At 42.7% G+C, this 19710-nt stretch overlaps 1 protein-coding gene across 4 annotated transcripts in view; it reads right to left on the reverse strand.

Moving 5' to 3' along the window:
• Positions 1-3035: 3035 nt before the first annotated feature.
• USF3 (upstream transcription factor family member 3) overlaps positions 3036-19710 on the reverse strand; it is a 78500-nt gene continuing 61825 nt past the window's right edge. For all 4 annotated transcript variants that reach the window (XM_039497402.1, XM_039497409.1, XM_039497396.1 and 1 more), the window contains 3 exons: positions 18171-18253; positions 13153-13249; positions 3036-10282 (listed from right to left, as the gene is read on the reverse strand). In XM_039497402.1, the coding sequence (XP_039353336.1) occupies positions 3825-10282; positions 13153-13249; positions 18171-18253 (6638 nt within the window). In that variant the 3' untranslated portion in view covers positions 3036-3824. The remainder of the gene's footprint in view (positions 10283-13152; positions 13250-18170; positions 18254-19710) is intronic.

A 19710-nucleotide genomic window follows, 5' to 3' on the forward strand; every position in this document is an offset into this window, starting at 1 on the left:
TTCACAAGGAGAGGGTCCATTATCAAGCTTTCTAGTTTGTTTTGATGCTAGTCTGTTTCTTTTCGCAGCAGTCAGCCAATTCTGATCTTACACAAACCATGAATATGCCAACTTTAATGTGATAAATGTCAGCAGGATAAGTTAAAATATCATTTAACTACCCTTAACTATTAGCGTAATATGGCATTTTATATATACATATATATGGCTTACACTGGAATTTGGTTAGAATTCAAAAGAAAGTATTGTGAACAAGATGGGCAAAAGAGATGGAATTTCCCCCTTCTGCACTCGGTAAGTAGTTTCTACAAAAGTCACTACAGAGTGGCACTGTGATTACATATCAAGTATCAAGAGGGGTAGCTGTGTTAGTCTGTATCCACAAAAACAACGAGGAGTCTGGTGGCACTAACAGATTTATTTGGGCATAAGGTTTCGTGGGTAAAAAATCCACTTCTTCAGATGCATGGAGTGAAAATTACAGATGCAGGCATAAATATACTGACACACCCTTCTCTTCTTGTGCCAGTATATCTATACCTGTATTGGTATTTTTCACTCCATGCATCTGAAGAAGTGGGTTTTTTACCCATGAAAGCTTATGCCCAAATAAATCTGTTAGTCTTTAAAGGTGCCACCGGACTCCTTGTTGTTTTTGTGATTACATAGGAACTACCGAGTTCTGTAACTGTACTGCAAGATTAAGTTCTCTAAAGAACTTAGGTTACTTGATAATTACTTTTGAGCCATGTGCCACAGGAATGTGTGGTTCCTGCAAACTTACAGGGTCTTTATGTCACTAATGACACCTGTACTAATACTCAAACTGTTGGTGTCATATGAAATGGGGCCACTCTTTTCTACATTCTTCGTAGGTGGGCAGAGGGTGTGGCGAGAAGTTTAGGTTATTTGTAAAATTACTATGCTATTAGTTCACATCCATTCAGAATACGATACACAACAAACAAAAAGATTGCCCTGCATCCCCTGAGAAAAACACAGGACCTAATTTAACCCCGGTATAACTTCAGCGAAGTCAGCAGAGTTATATGAATGATGAATTTGCCTTACTAATTTCACACATTCACTTCAACTTTCAGACATCTTGTGAAGCAATTGAGACTTTGTAGTGTGGAAACTGCAACCTGAAGCTGTCAGTTTTAGATGAATGCATGGAATGATGAGTGGGAATAATGCAACACCTAGGAACATTTTTTTTTTTAATTAATCTCATTTTATGAGCTGTGACCCAATCCTCCACTGCTTTGTCTCTTGTGTAGCCACTTACATTTGTGAGTGCAAAATACTACCACATGAGCATGGCTGTGTTTTACACTCACTTTTCACAGGTATAAATGCCTACATAAGCTGTCTCAGTTCTCCTGACTTCACGAGGCAGGCCCAATGGCACTGTTCAACATTATGGAACTTGTTCCATGGCACAAGGCAGCCCTCATTGGACATTACAGTATTTGAAAACTCCCGACAAACAAACAGTGATTAGCTGAACCTCATAAAGCCCTTAGGATGTTCAGTTAGTCACAAAGCTAAAACTTGTGGCAATTCCTATCCCTATCATTCTGCATAAACCAGTTTCCTCAGGCAGTGGAACTGAGCTCTCATAGGTTCTACCTTTCAGTGTAACCTGAAAATGGAACAAAAACATAAATAAACGTCTGTGATTTTTATTTCATTCGTTGTTTCTGACAAACACTGAAACTTGAAGCACCAAATACGTTCAGTTCCCTCAAGATACTTCCCATTTGAATTAGAATGGGATTCCCAGTTTGAGACAGAACGATTTCCCTTTACTTTGCAGGCTGAAGCACAGCCATTCATACCAGGACATATATAGTGTTACCAACGAAACCACCCTCAGGACAGATTATAGATACAGGGCCTGATTCTCATATACACAAAGGTCTCCTTACATTCGCGTCCACTTTAAGGCTCCTTTACTCTGCCAGAGCAGTGCAAAGAGGCCTACTGTATATGAGAATCAGGTCCTCAGTCTACCAACAAAACTGGCTACATCCATGTGGGCCCACAGCTGGGGGTGAACAAAGAGACTCCTTTTTTTCAAGCACATCCACAAATGAGAATGGGCTAGGCTGTGATGGTTCATAGCCACGATGGGGTGTGGCCTGGCCTACCCCATCCCTCAAGCATTTGGCAGCAGGCAGAGGAGGAGGTCATGCTGCAGCTTTCAGGAGCAGGCCTGTAGAGCACCATACAGCTCATTACACCTAGTGCTGCTTGAAGCATTTTGCCTGCCCCTGGTCTGCACAGGAAGGATGCCTCAGAGAAACTTCGGCTGTTACCCCTCATTGTGGCCTGAGCATGATCCTATAGTCTAGGGAGATAGGGATAGGTGGGCTGGTGGAAGCAAAAACATGAAAAATCTGGAGTGATGGTTTTGGATGAATACAAAAAAGACTTCTGCCTTTCTTCAAGATAATTATGTTGCAGTAGTCACTAAATAAATACCACTTTCCTAGGTCCATCCTCATTTTCACTTAATGAAATGGGACCAAACCGTGTACAATTCTTTTGCAAATATTAAAAAAAAATCAAAACAAAATCAGTAAACATCTGTCCCTCTCGCCCTCTCCCACAAATCAGAAAGAATTTCCCTATATGCCATGCGTTTAGGAATTGACACATTCATCTCTCTGCCCCACCCACAATCACACTGAGTTAGCTAAAAGGTGCTATTTAAGTGCAAAGTATTAATATTAAATTAGGCCTTGATCCTGCCATTGACAGTGAGTGGGAAGATTGCTGTGTCCGCAGGGAGCCTATTACCTTCAATGGGATTCCACATAGGCATAGTAGTTTGCTCATTTGCTGTGAATTACAGGAAGGGTCCTTAATCCAAAGAATGCAGGAAAGCGGACATAGATATAAGGACACGAATTACCAGGAAAAAAAAAAAAAGACTCAAAGAAAGTGCTAAACAAGGTATAGGGAAGATACCTTGAGGTAACTTGCAGCATACAAACAACTGACAGATGACAAAAAACATGACGGCTGTGTCTATGTTGATTACATTAAAAGGGGTAATAAATTATATTAAAAACTCTATACACAGTTCAGCAGGAGCTGATGCCGTTCCACATACAAACCTGAATAAAATTCTTCTTCACAGAAAGTGACAGCAAATCATGTTTTAAGGGAAACTAAATGTTTTAAAATAACAAATGTTTTACTGCTGCTCAGAAGCTGACCATGGAAACATACACACAGATTTTTATCTGATCAACTCAGCCTTAATTAGAATGTATGTCACAAGCTTTAACAGACAAAAAGCCAATGTCTTTATCAACTAAAACTAGCTTGATACCAACTTGACTTAAAGACCAGGTATGTGCGAGGCTCTTTAAGATACTTTACAAAAAATCCCAAATTCTAAACAGTTTACTTTATCTTCTGGACAAGTTAATTAACCAAGAATTAAAATAAAAACTCAAGCACTTATCTCCCACAGTCTCATCTCCCACAAGGCTAATCTTTTACTTGGTACTTTAGATCCAAGAGCTGAAAGTGTCAGTTATTCTGGAACGATCAGATTTTTGAATGCTGTAAAATCAACACTCAATAGTTGCACAGCTCTAGGTGTCGCATTCTTACTGTTACTAATAAGAATTGCTATAGGCACTGGTGCTTTAAAGTTAGCAAGTGGGTGGATATACAGTATGTATATAAATACAGAAGTACCCACATATATACATACTTGACAAACAGTGATGCTATGAATGGTCTCTTCAAGGATGCCTTTTTAATATAAACATAACCCTTCAGACTAAACGTCAGTCTATCAATTTTCATACAGCTGAACTACAATCATGACCTAGAATATGGCTTATGTTGTGGGCAGGTCGGTTTGAGGATTGCTTGGAAGAATCTGAAGCTGACGTGTTTGCTATTGAAAGCAAAGGCGACATTGCCGAACCATCTGGAGGAAGAGCTGTGGCTATTTCTGGAAACAAAGATGTCAAGTTAAAATTGGATAAGTGTGATGTATTGGCCATGTGCATTGGCGGCATATCTGGGAGAAGAGGAAAACTTGGCTGAGCAAAACCAACTGGTCTGGGAGGAGATAAAATGGATCCAAATCGATTGTTTAAACCTCCACTACTGGGCTTTTCTGTGCTTGGATTAGGAAACATTTGATTGGGAAAGTAAGGGATAGAAATGTCATTGGACAGAGTAGGATGAGCAGGAGAATAAGGCGGATAGAAAGATGGCAGTGTATTTTGAGGATCTACTGGGATTAGGGCTGGTGTTCGAGTGGCACTAGGCTGAGTAACTGGTGGAATGAAAGAAGTATTGGCATTTATTGGTGGATTCATACTACCCTCTGGAATAAAAGGGAATCCAAAATTTTGAGACAAAGCATGCTGGTCAGGGGCTGCATTATCATTAGACACTTGAGGGCCATCAGACATAAAACGGACAATGCTGCCTCTTTTTTCTATTGTAGATTGTTGGCGCCCAAGGATCATACTGCCACCGGTAGACAGGGGAAGATGGGGCAGACTAGGGTCAAATACATTTCCATGTCTTTGATTTCCAGTTCGATTCCTTTCAGGCTGGCGGATTTTAGAACCACTATTATCCTGCAGAGGATGCCTTGATCGCTGAGTAACTGAAGAATTTGGCTGACGAACAGATGGTTGCCCTTGCTCAGCATTCCCATGAGAGATAGCAGGGTGGGGGAGAGCTGGCCGGACAACTCCATGCATGTTGCTAGAAACAGGTGTATTCATGTGGCTCTTGGTTCCATGACTGTCAGTCATTCTCATGGGATTGGACTTCTGTACAGAAATATTTGGGCTTGTGTTTCGACCTTGAATATCTCCTGAGGAAGAAGAACTTGAAAAAGGAATATTTAAAGAACTATTCCTAGTATTAATTGTACCCATAGACATGTCACAACTTTCTCTATTCTGACCTTCACCATCTCTTCGAATGTGGACGCTCTCTCGTGCTGGGGGACAATTATATTCAATTGTGGAGGATGCACTGCACTGCGTATTCCTCTGATGTTCTGAAATTGATCTTTGGCTTCCACTAACCTGATCTCCAAGATGAGGGGCAAGTAAACTCTGCATAAAACTTTGGTGGCATGTATTTTCATTGTCCCTTGGCGGAAGAGCATTTCCCGTTGGAATACCCCGAACCGGTTGATAGGGCAATCTCTTTTGTCTCTCTATGGGTGGCCCAGTATTTTGACTAATTCGAAAAGCTTGTGATTGCATGCCCCTGAGGGATGATACAGAGTTGCCAATTTCACTATTTCTTGAGGCCTGTACATCAAAATTGCCTGTTGGCTGTTGGCTGGCCCCATTTGGTTTGAATGTCTGACAATCAGAAAGTCGTTGAACTTCTGAGCCAACCGCATGGTCTACAGATATACGACTCTGCATGTTATGAATTACCAAACCTTTATTCCTAGAAACATCAAGGTAACTTCTCATTTCAAGCTGGTCTGGAACCCTAGAGCCTTGAAGGGATATCCCTATCCTCTGTTCTGAATTAGAAGGCGTCTTCCCAATAAGTGCCTCTGCAGAGTAACTAGAAACTCTGTTTCTTTCTTGTCTGTGTGGGGCACAGGTCATATCCGATGGCCTGGTTACAATACTTGGCTGGGACACCATTTGTTGCTCCAAGCCCCTGGCGGTCAGAAGTCTCTGCATCTGATTATGTCCAGATACATGTTCGGATGAAACCCCTGAGCCTTGCTGTCTGTTGCCACCATCCTGTTGCTGATGATGCATAATATCCTGATTTAGATGACTCTGAGGATGATTATGATGGTTTCTGCTTGTTGGAGGGTTTTCACAGTTCTTTTCAGGCTGGGAAGCTCCAAAGTGCTGCTGCATTTGCTGCTGTATTTGCTGGTGGTGGGGATGAGGCTGTCCACTTTTTTGCCGAGTTTGATCATTTCCATGATGCTTCTGCTGTAAAGAAAGTTGACTGGCTTGGGTTCCCTGGACAAGGCTTCGTTTCTTTTGCATTTGCACCTCTTGCTGTATTGCTCTTTGTTGGTGGACACTGTGGGATTGAGAATGGACTGAGCTCTCTGCATGAGGAACATGGTGCTGTAGCTGATATAAGTGATGCCTCTCTCTTAACTGTCCAGCCTGCTGCTGTTTTAAGTATGGGTGGTTACTGTGAAGATGCGATACACCTTGAGCAGGTACATGTTGTATAGCTTGTAGATGCTGACCTCCTGCCTGACCTTGCTGCTCTGAAATGGATGGCTGAGAACTGCACTGAACTTCATTTTGCCTCAAAGAAGAGGTCACAAAGTTGTTGTTGGATGGGAATAATCTGTTAAGACCATCTGTGTGCCCTTGATTGCTCACTGTTACAACCGGATTGGATGAATTGGGAGGGATCTGATTAATCAACATTTGAGTTTGGTCAGCAATACTGTCTGGTGTTCGGTTCGTCAATGCCACGCCTTCAAGCCTGACAGGCGTTGTCTGACACGGCTTCTGCCTCTTCGCTGAAGAAAGCAGAAGGTCCTCTTGGACAGCACGTTTAGCAGAGTCTTTGCGACTTTCATGGTTTTGCTGCTTTAAGTGTGGTTCCTGCATCTGTGGAGCCTGCATGGTGTTTGCCCTAATAGCACTCAGTTGATCTTGAGCATATTCAGTCATCATAGCTGATCCTGGAGACTGACTGACATAGGAACTAGATGATATGGACCGAATCCCTGTGGCAGGAACAGCTGCTTGCTCTGAAGGCTGGGATAAACCTGAGCAACTTACAAGAGGGTGGATGATGCGACTTTGATGTATGAGATTATTTACACTTAAACTGGTTACAGTTGGTGACTGGGAAGTTGAAATCTGTACAGTATTTGATGCTTCCACTCCTACAGAACAGCTTGGTTTTTCCACTGGTCTATCAACATTTGTTTGCACTGGATCCTGAGCATGGAATTTGTTTGGTGCTGCTTCCAACTGTCCTACATTAGCTTTAACTGTTTGTGGTTTAAAAGGCTGCTGCTCGCTTTCCAAAGGTGCAACTTCAGAAGACTTAGAGGCAGCATCCCTTAAGTTAACTTGTATTCCTCCTCCACTTTTTTCAAGGTTCTCTTGGTCAAAAATTGCTCTTGCTGCAAGAGCTACAATGTCAGTTTGCTCTGAAAAAGTGCAGCTGTTACATGTATTTGTTGATGTGCTGCTGGTAACATCTTCCCTAGATGTGTCTGGCAACATGGATGCAACTGAGAAGCCACGACTACTCCCAGAGCTAGTTGACATTGGAGAGTCCGCCTGCCTGCTAGCAATAAGAGAACCACTAACAACCTCTTGATCGGAAATGCAGGAATGATGTTGCATGAGAGTGTCACCTTCAGTGTTCATTAACAAAAGTTCCTGCTTCTCAGGCAAATCAACGTTTGATTTTATTGTTTTAGAGTTTTCTGGGGGGAAATCAGAATGTTCCACCTGAAGCGAAAAGGAGGGTTTTAGCATCGCTGTTCTTTCTTTAGTAAGGTCAGACAGCATTTTGGTTAGACCTTGTCCCTCTAACAAGTCTGTGGTTTGCATCACAATTGATGACTCTTGCCCAACACTGCAGGTCTCTGAAATGCTTTCTGCCTCAGAAGCATGGTCTGTCATTATACTGTTTTGTGGTGCAGATGCCCCTGAAACCTGAGAAATTGTCACGTGTGCTTCAGTGGCAGAGGACATTGAGATGCTGGTGGTAACACACGATTTGGAAGATTCTGGCAACACAGAGTCAGGTAACAGGTTATTCTGAGATGTTTGCAGAAGAGCAGTGGAATCTTTGGAACTTGATGGAACTAGTACAAACTGTTCTGACATCACAGATTCTAGCGGTGATGAACTCGGTATCCCTGTTGAATTCAGCTCTGGTAAGCTCACCATCTGTTCAGAACTCAGAGTCTCTTTGGATTGACAGTCAGAAATGCTTACATCAGTTGGTGCTGCCATGCTGTTTGCTTGTGATACAGCTAAGGCTTGTGATACTACAGGCATGTTTTCAAGCAGTCCTTCACTATTTGAATGCTCTGCTGTAGCTTCCACATTAGTGCAATCAAGTTTCCCTGCATCTCTGCAAGGATTCACTGGACATGATGCTTTGCTGTTGGCTGCCAAATGTTTTTTAATATTTGTCTTTTTGTTTGTCCTTCTTGATTTTATGTTTGATGGCAAACCAGCAGAAGCTTTTTTTGGAGAAGTGTTTATAGAATTAGAAGCACTGGATAACACTGTTGAACTTTCAGTAGCTATGGAAGATGCTGCAGAAGTTGGTAATGAAACACAGTTAATTGGGGCAATCTGGCTGCTGGCAGTTGTTGGATTAGTAGGCTGACTAAGGGACAGCTGTAAACAGCTTTGCCCAGCCATTTGTGATATGCTCTGATTGAGGTTAGCTAAAGCACCAAATGTATTGAGGGCAACATTGGTATTCGGATCTTCGCTAGTGGTAGGTTGAATAATTTGCATAGGGGCTTGATTTGAAGCTCCAGATGAGGACATCATAGGTTGCAATGCAAACAGCTGTCCATTTAAAGAAATAGTCTGAGGCTGTTGTTGATTTGACATTGTAACTGAAAAAGTTTGTGTAGCGCTAGATGATGGTAAAGAAGGTGGTCTTGGTAATATATGGACAAGATGTTTCCCTCCAAAAGTTTGTGGAGCAGAGGTATTTTGCACAGAGTTGTTAGAGCTTGCTATTGGACTGGCTCCATTCACAGGAACTCTGAGAGAACCAGGGGGCTGTGCAGAGAGGAGAGGAAGAGAATTCTGATTAGCTGCTTGTATAATTACAATCTGTTGACTAACGGTTTGGCTGGGGACTTCAGCTCTCACCACTGGGGGACATGGCGTGGTGTTAGGAGGCTGCAGAATTATGACATTCTGATTAGCAGGTACCGCAGTAACAGCTGACCCAATTGTCTGAGCCATCTGAATTACCTGCATAGCTGAATTCAATGGAAAGATGTTTCCAGCAGGCTGTGTTTTAACCTGTGGTTGAGTGATTAATGGCTGCATAGGTACAGATGGGCAAGAGGGCAAGGTAACAACAATTTGTTCAGCTGCCTGCCCATCTCCAGGCACAGAAGTATTCAAACTGACGCTTGGTGCCAAATGTCTGTTCTGGGTGGAAGATATGGTACCAGCACCATTAACTGGCTCGTTTAACAATGCAGTCATAACACTGGATGGTGTCTGGGTTAGTGGCTGAACGGTGTTTCCCGCTAGCTGCAAAGTAGTCCATGTGGTTTGTGTGATTCCAGCTGAAGGGATCCGTGTAAGGCTACTCATGTTTTTCAAATCAGAAGTGCCAACACCTGAAGAGCCTGAAAAAGACCAACAGTTGTCTAATGGACCAGCAGGCAATGTGCTTATTGCTGTTACAGCCTTAACGGTTTCTATTGCAGAAGTCACAGGCACCCCAGCACTACTTAGTAAGTCTGTACTTTTGAGGATGTTTACTGAAGAGAGGCTATCCACAATGGAGAGTCTCACAGATGGGGTACAAGTGGTATCAGTTGCTGAAACGACAAAGCTTTCTTGAAATTCACTTCTAGCACCCTGTATGCTTGAAGAGGTCACATTCACCTGTTGAACTTGAGAGGCCTCTACGGTGGTGTTAGAAGGAATGCTGATACCATGCATGATTGTTTTTTTCATTAACTTGGTGCATTCTTGTCCGTTTTTAATTTTGGGGACATTTTGATCATTCTGTGGTGTGCTACTTGAGGAACACTGTAATTCTTGTTCTGTCCCAGACTGAGAAGCATTCTGTGAGCTTGCAGTAGCAGAGGTAAGCATGTCCTGCTCATTCTCTGAGGTGGAAAGCTCAAGAATATTCTCAGCAGGAACTGGTTGATTGGACGCCAATGGAGAAACTGTGGTCTGAGACCATGGCTTGTTTTCTGTGGGGTAAACACCAGAGATGGTCACAGGAGTCACTAAGTTGCAAGTTCTCTGAACTGGTACAACATTGGCTGTTTGTTTTTGTAAGTTATGACCAACATTAAAAGTTATTCCCTGGACAGATGCCCCCTGGGTATTTCCACCAGGTTGACTCCCATTCGAATAGACAATGATGTTCTTTTGAACCTGATCGCTAGGAATAACAACAGAGACCTTTGCACTTTTGAGATTCCCTTTCCAGTGAATTGTGGGATCATCGTACAGGCAAATGTCATTTGCTTTCAGTAGTTCTATGTATCGCCCATTTTCCTTCTGGAGTTCATCCAACTGTTTCCGGAGCTTTTTTATCTCTTCAGCTGCAAAACAGTGAGAATACAACTTTACAGTGGTGTCATTACAAATGCTGGAAAAGATTATTGTCATCACGTGATTTGGGAAATAGACTCTAAGTGTCACTGTAATAAACTGTTAATATGACATGTTGTCTCTAAAACCCATACTTATAAGGGCTTCTAAGTACGGCCAAGTCTCTCTTACGGTATAGCATCCTACCACCTTCCTGTTCAGTTTAGTAATGTCACACCAGAGCACTCAGTCACTGTAATAGACAGATACATTTGTTTTTCCAACTAGGCCATCTGTTAGTGGACTGAATCATACTGGAAGTTTAGGACACAATGAAATTCTTTAACAAATGAAAAAATGTTTAAATTAATCGGCACATTAATTTGTCTTTTCTCTGTGGCCAAACACCTGTACTGCATTTATATTGGTAACTGCATTGGTATTCTCTTGGCTTTCCAGTTCATTTTTATGTTTAATTAAACCCTCTGTAATATTTACACAGAAATGGACAAGAAAATATTTTTGCAATGGACCTAGGGACAGGTGTGATATCTAAAATTAATTTTAATTCATTTTTAAAACTGATTATATTTCAAGTTGAAATTGTCCCAATAGTTTGTGCTTTTAAAGGGCTAAACAGAATAATAGACCACAATAAATTACTGTAAAAGAATGGCTCAATGCTATCTGTTACTGTTTTATAGTGCTTACTTTTAATAAGGTTGCTCTCGAAAGCAAAATATATTAACATGATTTTTGGGGGGTGGGTCCCAAAAAACATGCTATCAACTTTCAAGATACTTGAGAGTAGAGAGGCAGCAGCCCCAGAGTAGCCCCTCCACCGCCATGTTTGTAATTAGATCACTTAATTCTGAAATTTGTGGGAGGTTTTTCATAGAATCCAAGGCCAGAAGGGACCACTGTGATCATCTAGTCTGATCTCTTGTATAAAACAGGCCATAGAAAGTCTTCCAAAATTTTCCTAGAGTATATTTTTTAGAAAAACTTCCAATCTTGATTTAAATATTTCCAGTGATGGAGAATCCATGACAACCCTTAGTAAATTGTTCCAACAGTTAACTATACTCACTATTAAAAAATTACATCTTATTTCCCTTCTGAATTTGTCTAGCTTCAATTTCCAGCCATTGGATCATATTATAAAACTTTCTCTACTAGACTGAGGAGCCCATTTTCAAATATTTGTTCCCTAGGTAGGTGCTTATAGCCTGTAAATGAAGTCATCCCTTAACCTTTTTGTTAAACTAAATAGATTGAGCTCTTTGTGTCTATCACTGTAAGGCAGGTTTTCTAACCCTTTAATCACTTCTGTGGCTCTTCTCTGAACCCTCTCCAATTTATCAACATCCTCCTGAACTGAGGACACCAGAACTGGACACAAAATTCCAGCAGCCAAAAAGCCAAATAACCTCTCTAATTTTACTCAATATTCCCCTACTTATCCATCCAAGAATCGTATTAGGTCTTTTGGCCACTGCGTTGCATTGGGAGCGCATGTTCAGCTGATTATCCACCATGACCTCCCATATCTCTGTCACAGTTAATGCTTCTTAGGATAGAATCCCCATCCTGTAAGTATGGCCTACATTCTTTGTTCCTAGATGTATTCTTTACATCTAGCCATATTCAAATGCATATTGTTTACTTGTGTCCAGCTTAACAAGCGATCCAGATCACTCTGTATCAGTGACCTGTCCTCTTCACTATTTATCACTCCCCTAGGTTTTGTGTCATCTGCAAACTTTATCAGTGATGATTTTATGTTTTCTTCCAGGACATTGATAAAAATCTCCAACAGCATAGAAGCAGGAACCTGTGGGACCTGACTAGAAACACACCTGTTCAATGATAATTCCCTATTCACTGTCACATTTTGAGACCTTTCACTTAGCCAGTTTTTAATCAATTTAATGTATGCCACGTTAATTTTATAGCTTTCTAGTTTTTAATCAAAATGGCATGCAGTACCAAGTCAAGTGCCTTACAGAAGTCTAAGTATGTTACATCAGTACTATTACCTTAATCAACAAAACCTGTAATCTCATCAAAAAAAGATACCAAGTTAATTTTGCAGGATCCATTTTTCATAAATCCATGTTGATTGGCATTAGTTACATTACTCTCCTTTAATTCTTGATTAATCAAGTCCCATATCAGCTCTCCATTATTTTGCCTGGGATCAATGTCAGACTGACAGACCTATGATTACCCAGGTCATCCCAGTTACCCATTTTAAAAAGACTGGCATAATATTAGCTTTCTCTGGTCTAATTACTCTGGTTTATTAAATTACAGGCAACAGATGTGAGGGCAGTCAAATTAAAACAACTCAAAGTGGAATCTGCAGAAATTATTGCATTAAGTTTAAACTTATCAGTGACAATATACCGTGATGGGGATGCTTCAATTTGCTATAGTTAAATGCAAGAAAATGCCGTAGGGCATATGCCTCAACTTTCTTGTTTTCAAGTTACCTTAAGCAACCATTTCTCCTCTCCAACCCTATAAACTCTTGGGATTCCCCAGTTTGTTGATCCAGCTGAAGTAAAGAATTGCTGTTTCATTACTAGTCTCACTAGCCAAGGAGGACAGGAATGAAATGCATAATGAATACAATGAATTCATTAATGCTTCAGGGATGAAGCTGCTGCCTTGTAGCAGTGAGAAAGAACATGGGATGGGAACAATGGTGATGTCATGTCACTATGCCACATCCTCACTGGATTACTAAGGAGAGGAGAGTATTAATACACTGTTGTGGGAAAAAACAGCACTGATCTAATACAGTACACTCAGTGCCACATTACCACGATGGAAGAGAAAGGGAAATTCAAGAATCTTCACAACATTTCATACTTACCTTGTTCATTGTTCCCTCCATTCAACAGGAGTTCATCATTTTGCCTTTTCATTTCTGTTATATATTTAAAGGCCTGATCCAGGATCATGTTCTTACTCTACAAAAGAATGTGTGTATAATTAGGGAAAAAAATCTATCAATGAAACTTTTACAATCAAAAGCAGACCTATTAGTGACATCACTTTTCAAACCTGGGATTTCAACTGGAATGTTCATTTTAAACAATGTGCCAAACTTGTCTGACATTTTTAATTATTTCCCTTGTATTTTCCTTCCAAAAAAGATTGGTTACTTTCTTCACAGTATGTGTGGTTCTTTGGGATGCTCTGTCCACATGGCGTCCACTTCTGCTGACATGCAACCCATTCCTGAAATAAAATTCTTTTTGATTAGCAGTGACCATTGGGGCCATGGCTGCGCCGTCAATGTCCTTGTACCCCTCCACTCCAGGGAGTAAAGAGCAGAGTGGGCCCAACTGTTCCTCAGTTTCTTTGATGATGCTGAATCCTACAGCCATAGGACTCTGTAGAAGCAGGGAAGGAGGGTGGGTCATGGAATCCAAGTGAACAACACATCTTGTAAGGTAAAGAAACTGTTTTAAGAGTGATTGTCCAGATGGATGCCAGTTCTGGTGGCTTGCAAGCAGTGATCTCATAGTTACAAGGTGGGTGCTTGGAGTTCTATTTAAATAAGGATTTCAGGACAGTTCTGTCAAAGCGGGCATCTGATCTTGAAGTCTCAACAAAGGAATAATATTGGATAAAAGTAAGGACTGATCCCCATGTTGCCACCCTGCACATTTCTGAAATACAGGTGCTTCTCTGAGAAGAAGCAGAAGCTGTCTAAACCCTGGTGGACGGATCCCTAAATGATATAATACAGTTAGATACCCACTTAGACAACTTTTCAGTGATAACAGCTTGACCTTTAACCCTATCTCTGAAGGCTACAAAGAGCATGGGGAAGCTCCTGAAGGATCTTCTACTATGTCCAGATACTATGAAAAAGCCCTGACCACAACGAAGAATGTGCAGGTTTGGTTTCTCCCTGGTTTGAGTGAGGCACGGGAAAAAAACCTGGGAGGTGAATCAACTGATGTAAATGAAAATCTGAAACAACATTGGGCAGACACTTGGGGTGAGGCTTAAGAGTCACCACGTCTTTATGGAACATTGAGTAAGGTGGACCAGTCGGAAGGGTCTGAATTTTCCCTATTCTACAAGCTGATGTTATGGCTACTAAAAAGGCAAACTTCATAGATAGAGGGTAAAAAGAGCAGGTTGTTAGGGACTCAAAAGGGGGGGGGGGGCTTTAAGCCAATTAACACTATGTTGAGGTCCCAGGAAGGGGAGGGCTGAAAGAAACATATGAATGAAATCCTCGAAGAATCAAACAACTGTAGTGTGGGATAATATGGTATGACCCTGAATTGGAAGATGATGTGCAGGTATTGCTAAAAGTACTCTTATGGAGCTGATAGATAGTTTTGAATGTTCTAGTGCTAGTAGATAGCCCAGAATAGCAGAAACAGAAGACACTGTCCTGCCCAAATAGAAAACTGCTTCCACTTTGCTGCATACCAAAATGCTATATACCAAAATGCCCTGGATTTCAGCTGAACAGCTTCTTCTGCAGGCAGTTAATCAGACAGCAGCCAGGCTGTCAGATGTAATCATGCTGGATCTGGGCATAAAATCTGACCTCCATTTTGCAAAACCAAGTTAGGTAGACTACGTAATATGATCAGAGGCTATGTTGACATATTCACCAGATCTGAGTACCAGACTTGTCTTGGTCAAGTTGGGCTGAATCTTGTCTGAGTCTTCTCAGAACACTTGGTATTAATGGGATTGAAGGGTAGGAATACATGAACGCTGGTGCCCATGAGAGGACGAAGGCACCCAACCGGGAGCCTAGGCTCGAACTCTCTCTAGAACGGAATGCATGGCATTTCTTGGTCTGGTCCGTGGCAAACAGATCTATTTTTGGGCATCCCCGTCTGTGAAAGATGCTCGGTAGAACTGAGTCTTTGTCAGTCTACTCGTGGTTGGTTGTGAATTCTCTGCTGATCTGATCTGCTAGAGCATTTTGCAAGCCTGGAAGATGCAGAGCCTCTGATGTGATCTGATAATGAATGCACCAGCCACAGTGACAGATGGTTTCTTGGCAGAGTGGACATGACCATACTCTTCCCTTATCTGTTGACATAATGCATGATTGTGGTGTTGTCTATCATCACCTGGAATGTAGATCCCTGTAACAAAAGCAGAAATGCCATTCATGCTAGACATACTGCTCTGAGTTTCAGGACATTATGATAAGATGAGCTTCCACGGGGAGGAACACACGACACGACATCCAGAGGCTTTATGTTTGAAGTTAGTCCAGATGAGCTCCTCATCCCAGTAAGCATCCATCATCAGTATCTTGGTAGGCAGCAGTGCAGAAAGGAGTACTCCATTGCACATGTAAAGCAGATCCTTCCACCAATCCAATGAGGAGAAGACTTCTCATGGGAACTTCACAGCCATGTGGTGCCTGCTGGATAAATACCTGCTGGATAGTCTGGTATGCTGTGTGACACTGATGCAGGAGGCCATGTGACCCAGGATTCTAAGGCATGTTCTTGCAGACATCTCTGGGTGAGCCTGCAGATGACTGAGGAGACCCATTATAGTCTGGAACCTCTCCTGCATGAGATAGCTGACCTCAGAACTAACACAGCTCCTCTGAATTATGCGCTTTAGATCAGTAAAAGTGTGAATTTTAGTTGGTTAATCTTGAGCCCCAGTGTGGTAAAAATCCCTAAGATCATACAAATCAAGTTGGTCAACTTCTGAGATGATTTTACCTGGATCAGTCATCCATCCAGGTATGGCTATCCCAGAATGCCATGTCGTCTTATGTGGGGTGCAATGACCTTTACATACTTGGTAAATACTCTCAGTGTGGTGGAGAAACCAAAGGGCAGGACCCTGTATTAATAGAGACTCCCACACTTTGAATTTGAGGCTTGAACTCGATGGACATTATTGCCCAGGAAGGGGTGGGACTTCAGAGGAATCTGACTAAAGGGCTGGGCCTGAATGCAGGAGACCACTAGAAAAAAAGCCACTGCGGTGCTCTGGGATGATAAGGATGCTACAAAAGGATAAGTTCAGGGTTACCACCCTGAACCTGCAGTGAGGATGAATCTGATGAGATGTCTCAAGTCTAAAATGCCTGCCTCCCTTTTCCTTGGGCCTAAACAATAATGGGAGTAGAACCTCTGATCTCTGAATCTGAAGGGCACCTCTTCCAGAAGGGAGAGCAACTCCTGTTTTAACAGTATCTCATGAGAAGGGTCCCTGAAAAGGAAGGATGAAGGAGAGTGGAGGCTAGGAAGGGACTGGATTTGGATAGAAAACTCCGTTTATAATTTCCAAGAATCTGCTGGTCTGAGGTGATCCAACCACCCCTTCTCCCTGTCCCTTACTGACTGCCCCTGGAACCCCTGCCCCGGACTGCCCCCCCGCCACCCCATCCAACCCTCCCTCTCATTTCTGACTGCCCCCCCGGGACGCCTGCCCCATCCAACCACCCCTTCTCCCTGACCGCCCCCAGAACCCCTGCCCCTGACTGCCCCCTGCTGCCCCATCCAACCCTCCCTCTCATTCCTGACTGCCCCTCCCGGGATTGCTGCCCCCATTCAATCCCCCTGTTCCCCGCCCTCTGATCATCCACACCCCTGCCCTTGCCCACCACCCTACACTCCCCTGCCCTCTATCCAGCCCCCTCCACCTCCCCGCTCCCTTACCGTGCTGCCTGGAGCACCGGTGGCTGGCAGCACTACAGTCGCGCCACTCAGAGCACCAGGACAGGCAGCCGCGCTGCCCAGCTAGAGCCAGCCATGCCACTGTGCAGCACAGAGACTGGGTCAGGCTGGGCTCTGCAGCTGCGCTGCCCCAGGAGCTCGCAGCCCTGCCGCCCAGAGCACTGTGCCGGAAGCGGAGCAAGCTACGGCTGCGGGGGAGAGGGAACAGCAGGGGAAGGGCCAAGGGCTAGCCTCCCGGAGCAGGAGCTCAGGGGCTGGGCAGGAGGGTCCCATGGGCCGGATGTGGCCCGTGGGCTGTAGTTTGCCCACCTCTGATCTATATCATTTCATATCTCACACAAACACTTTTCCCCTTACCTAGACCTCTTTGTTTCCCTTCACCATTATTATTGAACACAATAAACTACTTCATGACCATTTAAATAAAAGACTAAAAAATAAAAATATATAGAATTGTATTTGCATCATGTAGCTGGACACTGAGTGAAGACATGAAAGGGGCAGGCACGGGGAAGAAGAGTCAACAGAAAACTCCTCTCTCACAGGCTATAACTTTCTTCACTTATGCATGAAAGAGAACATCATGACAGAATACACTTAGTAGTGTCAATAGGAAAACAGTCTAACAACTAGAACTTGGGGAATTGTGAATCAACTCCTAAGTAGGTACAACCAGACTGACTAGAAGAGTATGGGCAAGCAAACCAGCTTCCGAAGTTACAAATTTAAATGAGAAAAAAACCAAACAATTATAACCTTTCTGCAGATGATTCTACACAGCCTGCTCCCTCCGTTCTCATAGTCCATGAATTCACATTGCCAGTGCAGGGTCACTACTGCTAGCTGGGCAAATGCTCTTCAAAAATATCTGCTCCAAAGAGCCGAATACGTGAACTAGGACACCCGACGGAGGAGAATGTCTTTCATGTGTCAAACCCAGACCACTCCTTCAGAGTGATACTGAATTCACTTTCAGCTGGGAGATTCATGTTTCAAAGGACTGCATTCAAATTGTCCTGTAATTTCCAAGGACATTTCCATCACAGATAACTTTGTAAATAAGATTTTCATCCAAGTTTCCTCACCGTGCCTCCTGCATAAAACCTGAAGCAAGATGTATCCCTGTGTATTTACAGATGTTAAGAACCAGGACCAAATGAGCACCATTTGGGAAATAGCTGTGTACATTTAAATGTCCACTTACTTGCTTAAGTGCTGGGGAACATGGAATGAGCTCTCCAATTCGATTTATCCCAGCATTGATCTTCTTCTTTCGATGTCTCTCCACTAGGTAAAAAATAAAATGCATTGTCATTAGGATACTCAGACCAACACACCGACTGCACACCTGGCACCAACGTGTGCACTCATAAATGTATTACTTTATGCTTATCACAACCCTTACAAGAGAGTTTAGCACCAAGAACTAACTCTGAAAAACCCCCTCAACTGTTGAATTCTCAGACAATGGAGTTTGAGGGCTGTGACAGAAAAGGGGATATTTTAAAAGGTGAGGATCATCAGGAACACACAGTGAAAGCAGTGACATATATAACACTTCATATTTTTATAATGCTTTTCAGCTGAGGGTTTCAAAGGTTGAGTAAGCATCTCAAAGGTAGGTAGTAATCATTATTTCCATTTCACAGATGGGCAAATTAACTGGCACAAAGACACACAAAGAACTAGTTGCAGAGTGGGGAATGAAACCCTGGTCTCCCGCTCCAGTTCTCAACCCCCAAACAAGAAATAGCTCTGATTTTCTGAGGCTGAAGCACCAATTCTATATGCTGTTGGGTGCAACAGAACATAGAGAACATAGTTCAGGCTTTGGGTGTGTGTATCTCTTCCAGGACAGCAGTTATGGTTACGGCAGGGTCTAGCTATGGGTGAGTGAAGGACTCACCAAGAAAATATTTTATGAAAATGTTTCCACTTTATGACTCTTTTGGGAGAAGAGAAGAAAAGCCTGAATTAGTTTTAGTCCTCTTGCGACATGGTTAGTCTCCATGCAACACTTTAATCTTAACAACTGTGGTTAAGAATTCACTAAGTGCAGCTATGCAAACTCACAAGGCTTTTGAGCTTGATCTTTTCAAAGCTTGTTAGCCTCTCCCCCCTCCCAATGCAATCAGATGCCTTCAAATGTTGTTCAACTACACGGTAGCATGGTTGAACAGCTGCTTTTGCAGCTGATTCCTGAGATGTTTTGGTCTGTTACTCAGATCAAAGTTGACAATTGGCATACAGCTTTTTTCCAAAGAGAGTTGCTGACATGACATGTTCTACAATTCTTTCAGCTGGCAAATCACCAACCAGAATCCACTCACATTACCCAAGTGGCAGGCCAGCATGCCTCCATCATGGCAGGAATCAACATCTGCTTACATTTCTTGTAACAGGCCACCTTACAGTGGAGGTGGGGGAGAAGAACAGGAACATGTATGTAGGCAGGTTTAGCTACAGCTATGCATATTTACTACAAATGGAACAATATATTAGTTCTACCACATCAGGGGGGAGGGATAGCTCAGTGGTTTGAGCATTGGCCTGCTAAACCCAGGGTTGTGAGTTCAATCCTTGAGGGGGCCACTTAGGGATCTGGGGCAAAAATTGGTTCTGCTAGTGAAGGCAGGGGGCTGGACTTGATGACCTTTCAAGGTCCCTTCCAGTTCTAGGAGATTGGTATATCTCCAATTATTACCTATTACCTTATCCATTCAAGATGAGTGAATTCATGATTT

This window comes from Mauremys reevesii, linkage group 1, assembly GCF_016161935.1.
Source record: "Mauremys reevesii isolate NIE-2019 linkage group 1, ASM1616193v1, whole genome shotgun sequence".
NCBI lineage: Eukaryota > Metazoa > Chordata > Testudines > Geoemydidae > Mauremys > Mauremys reevesii.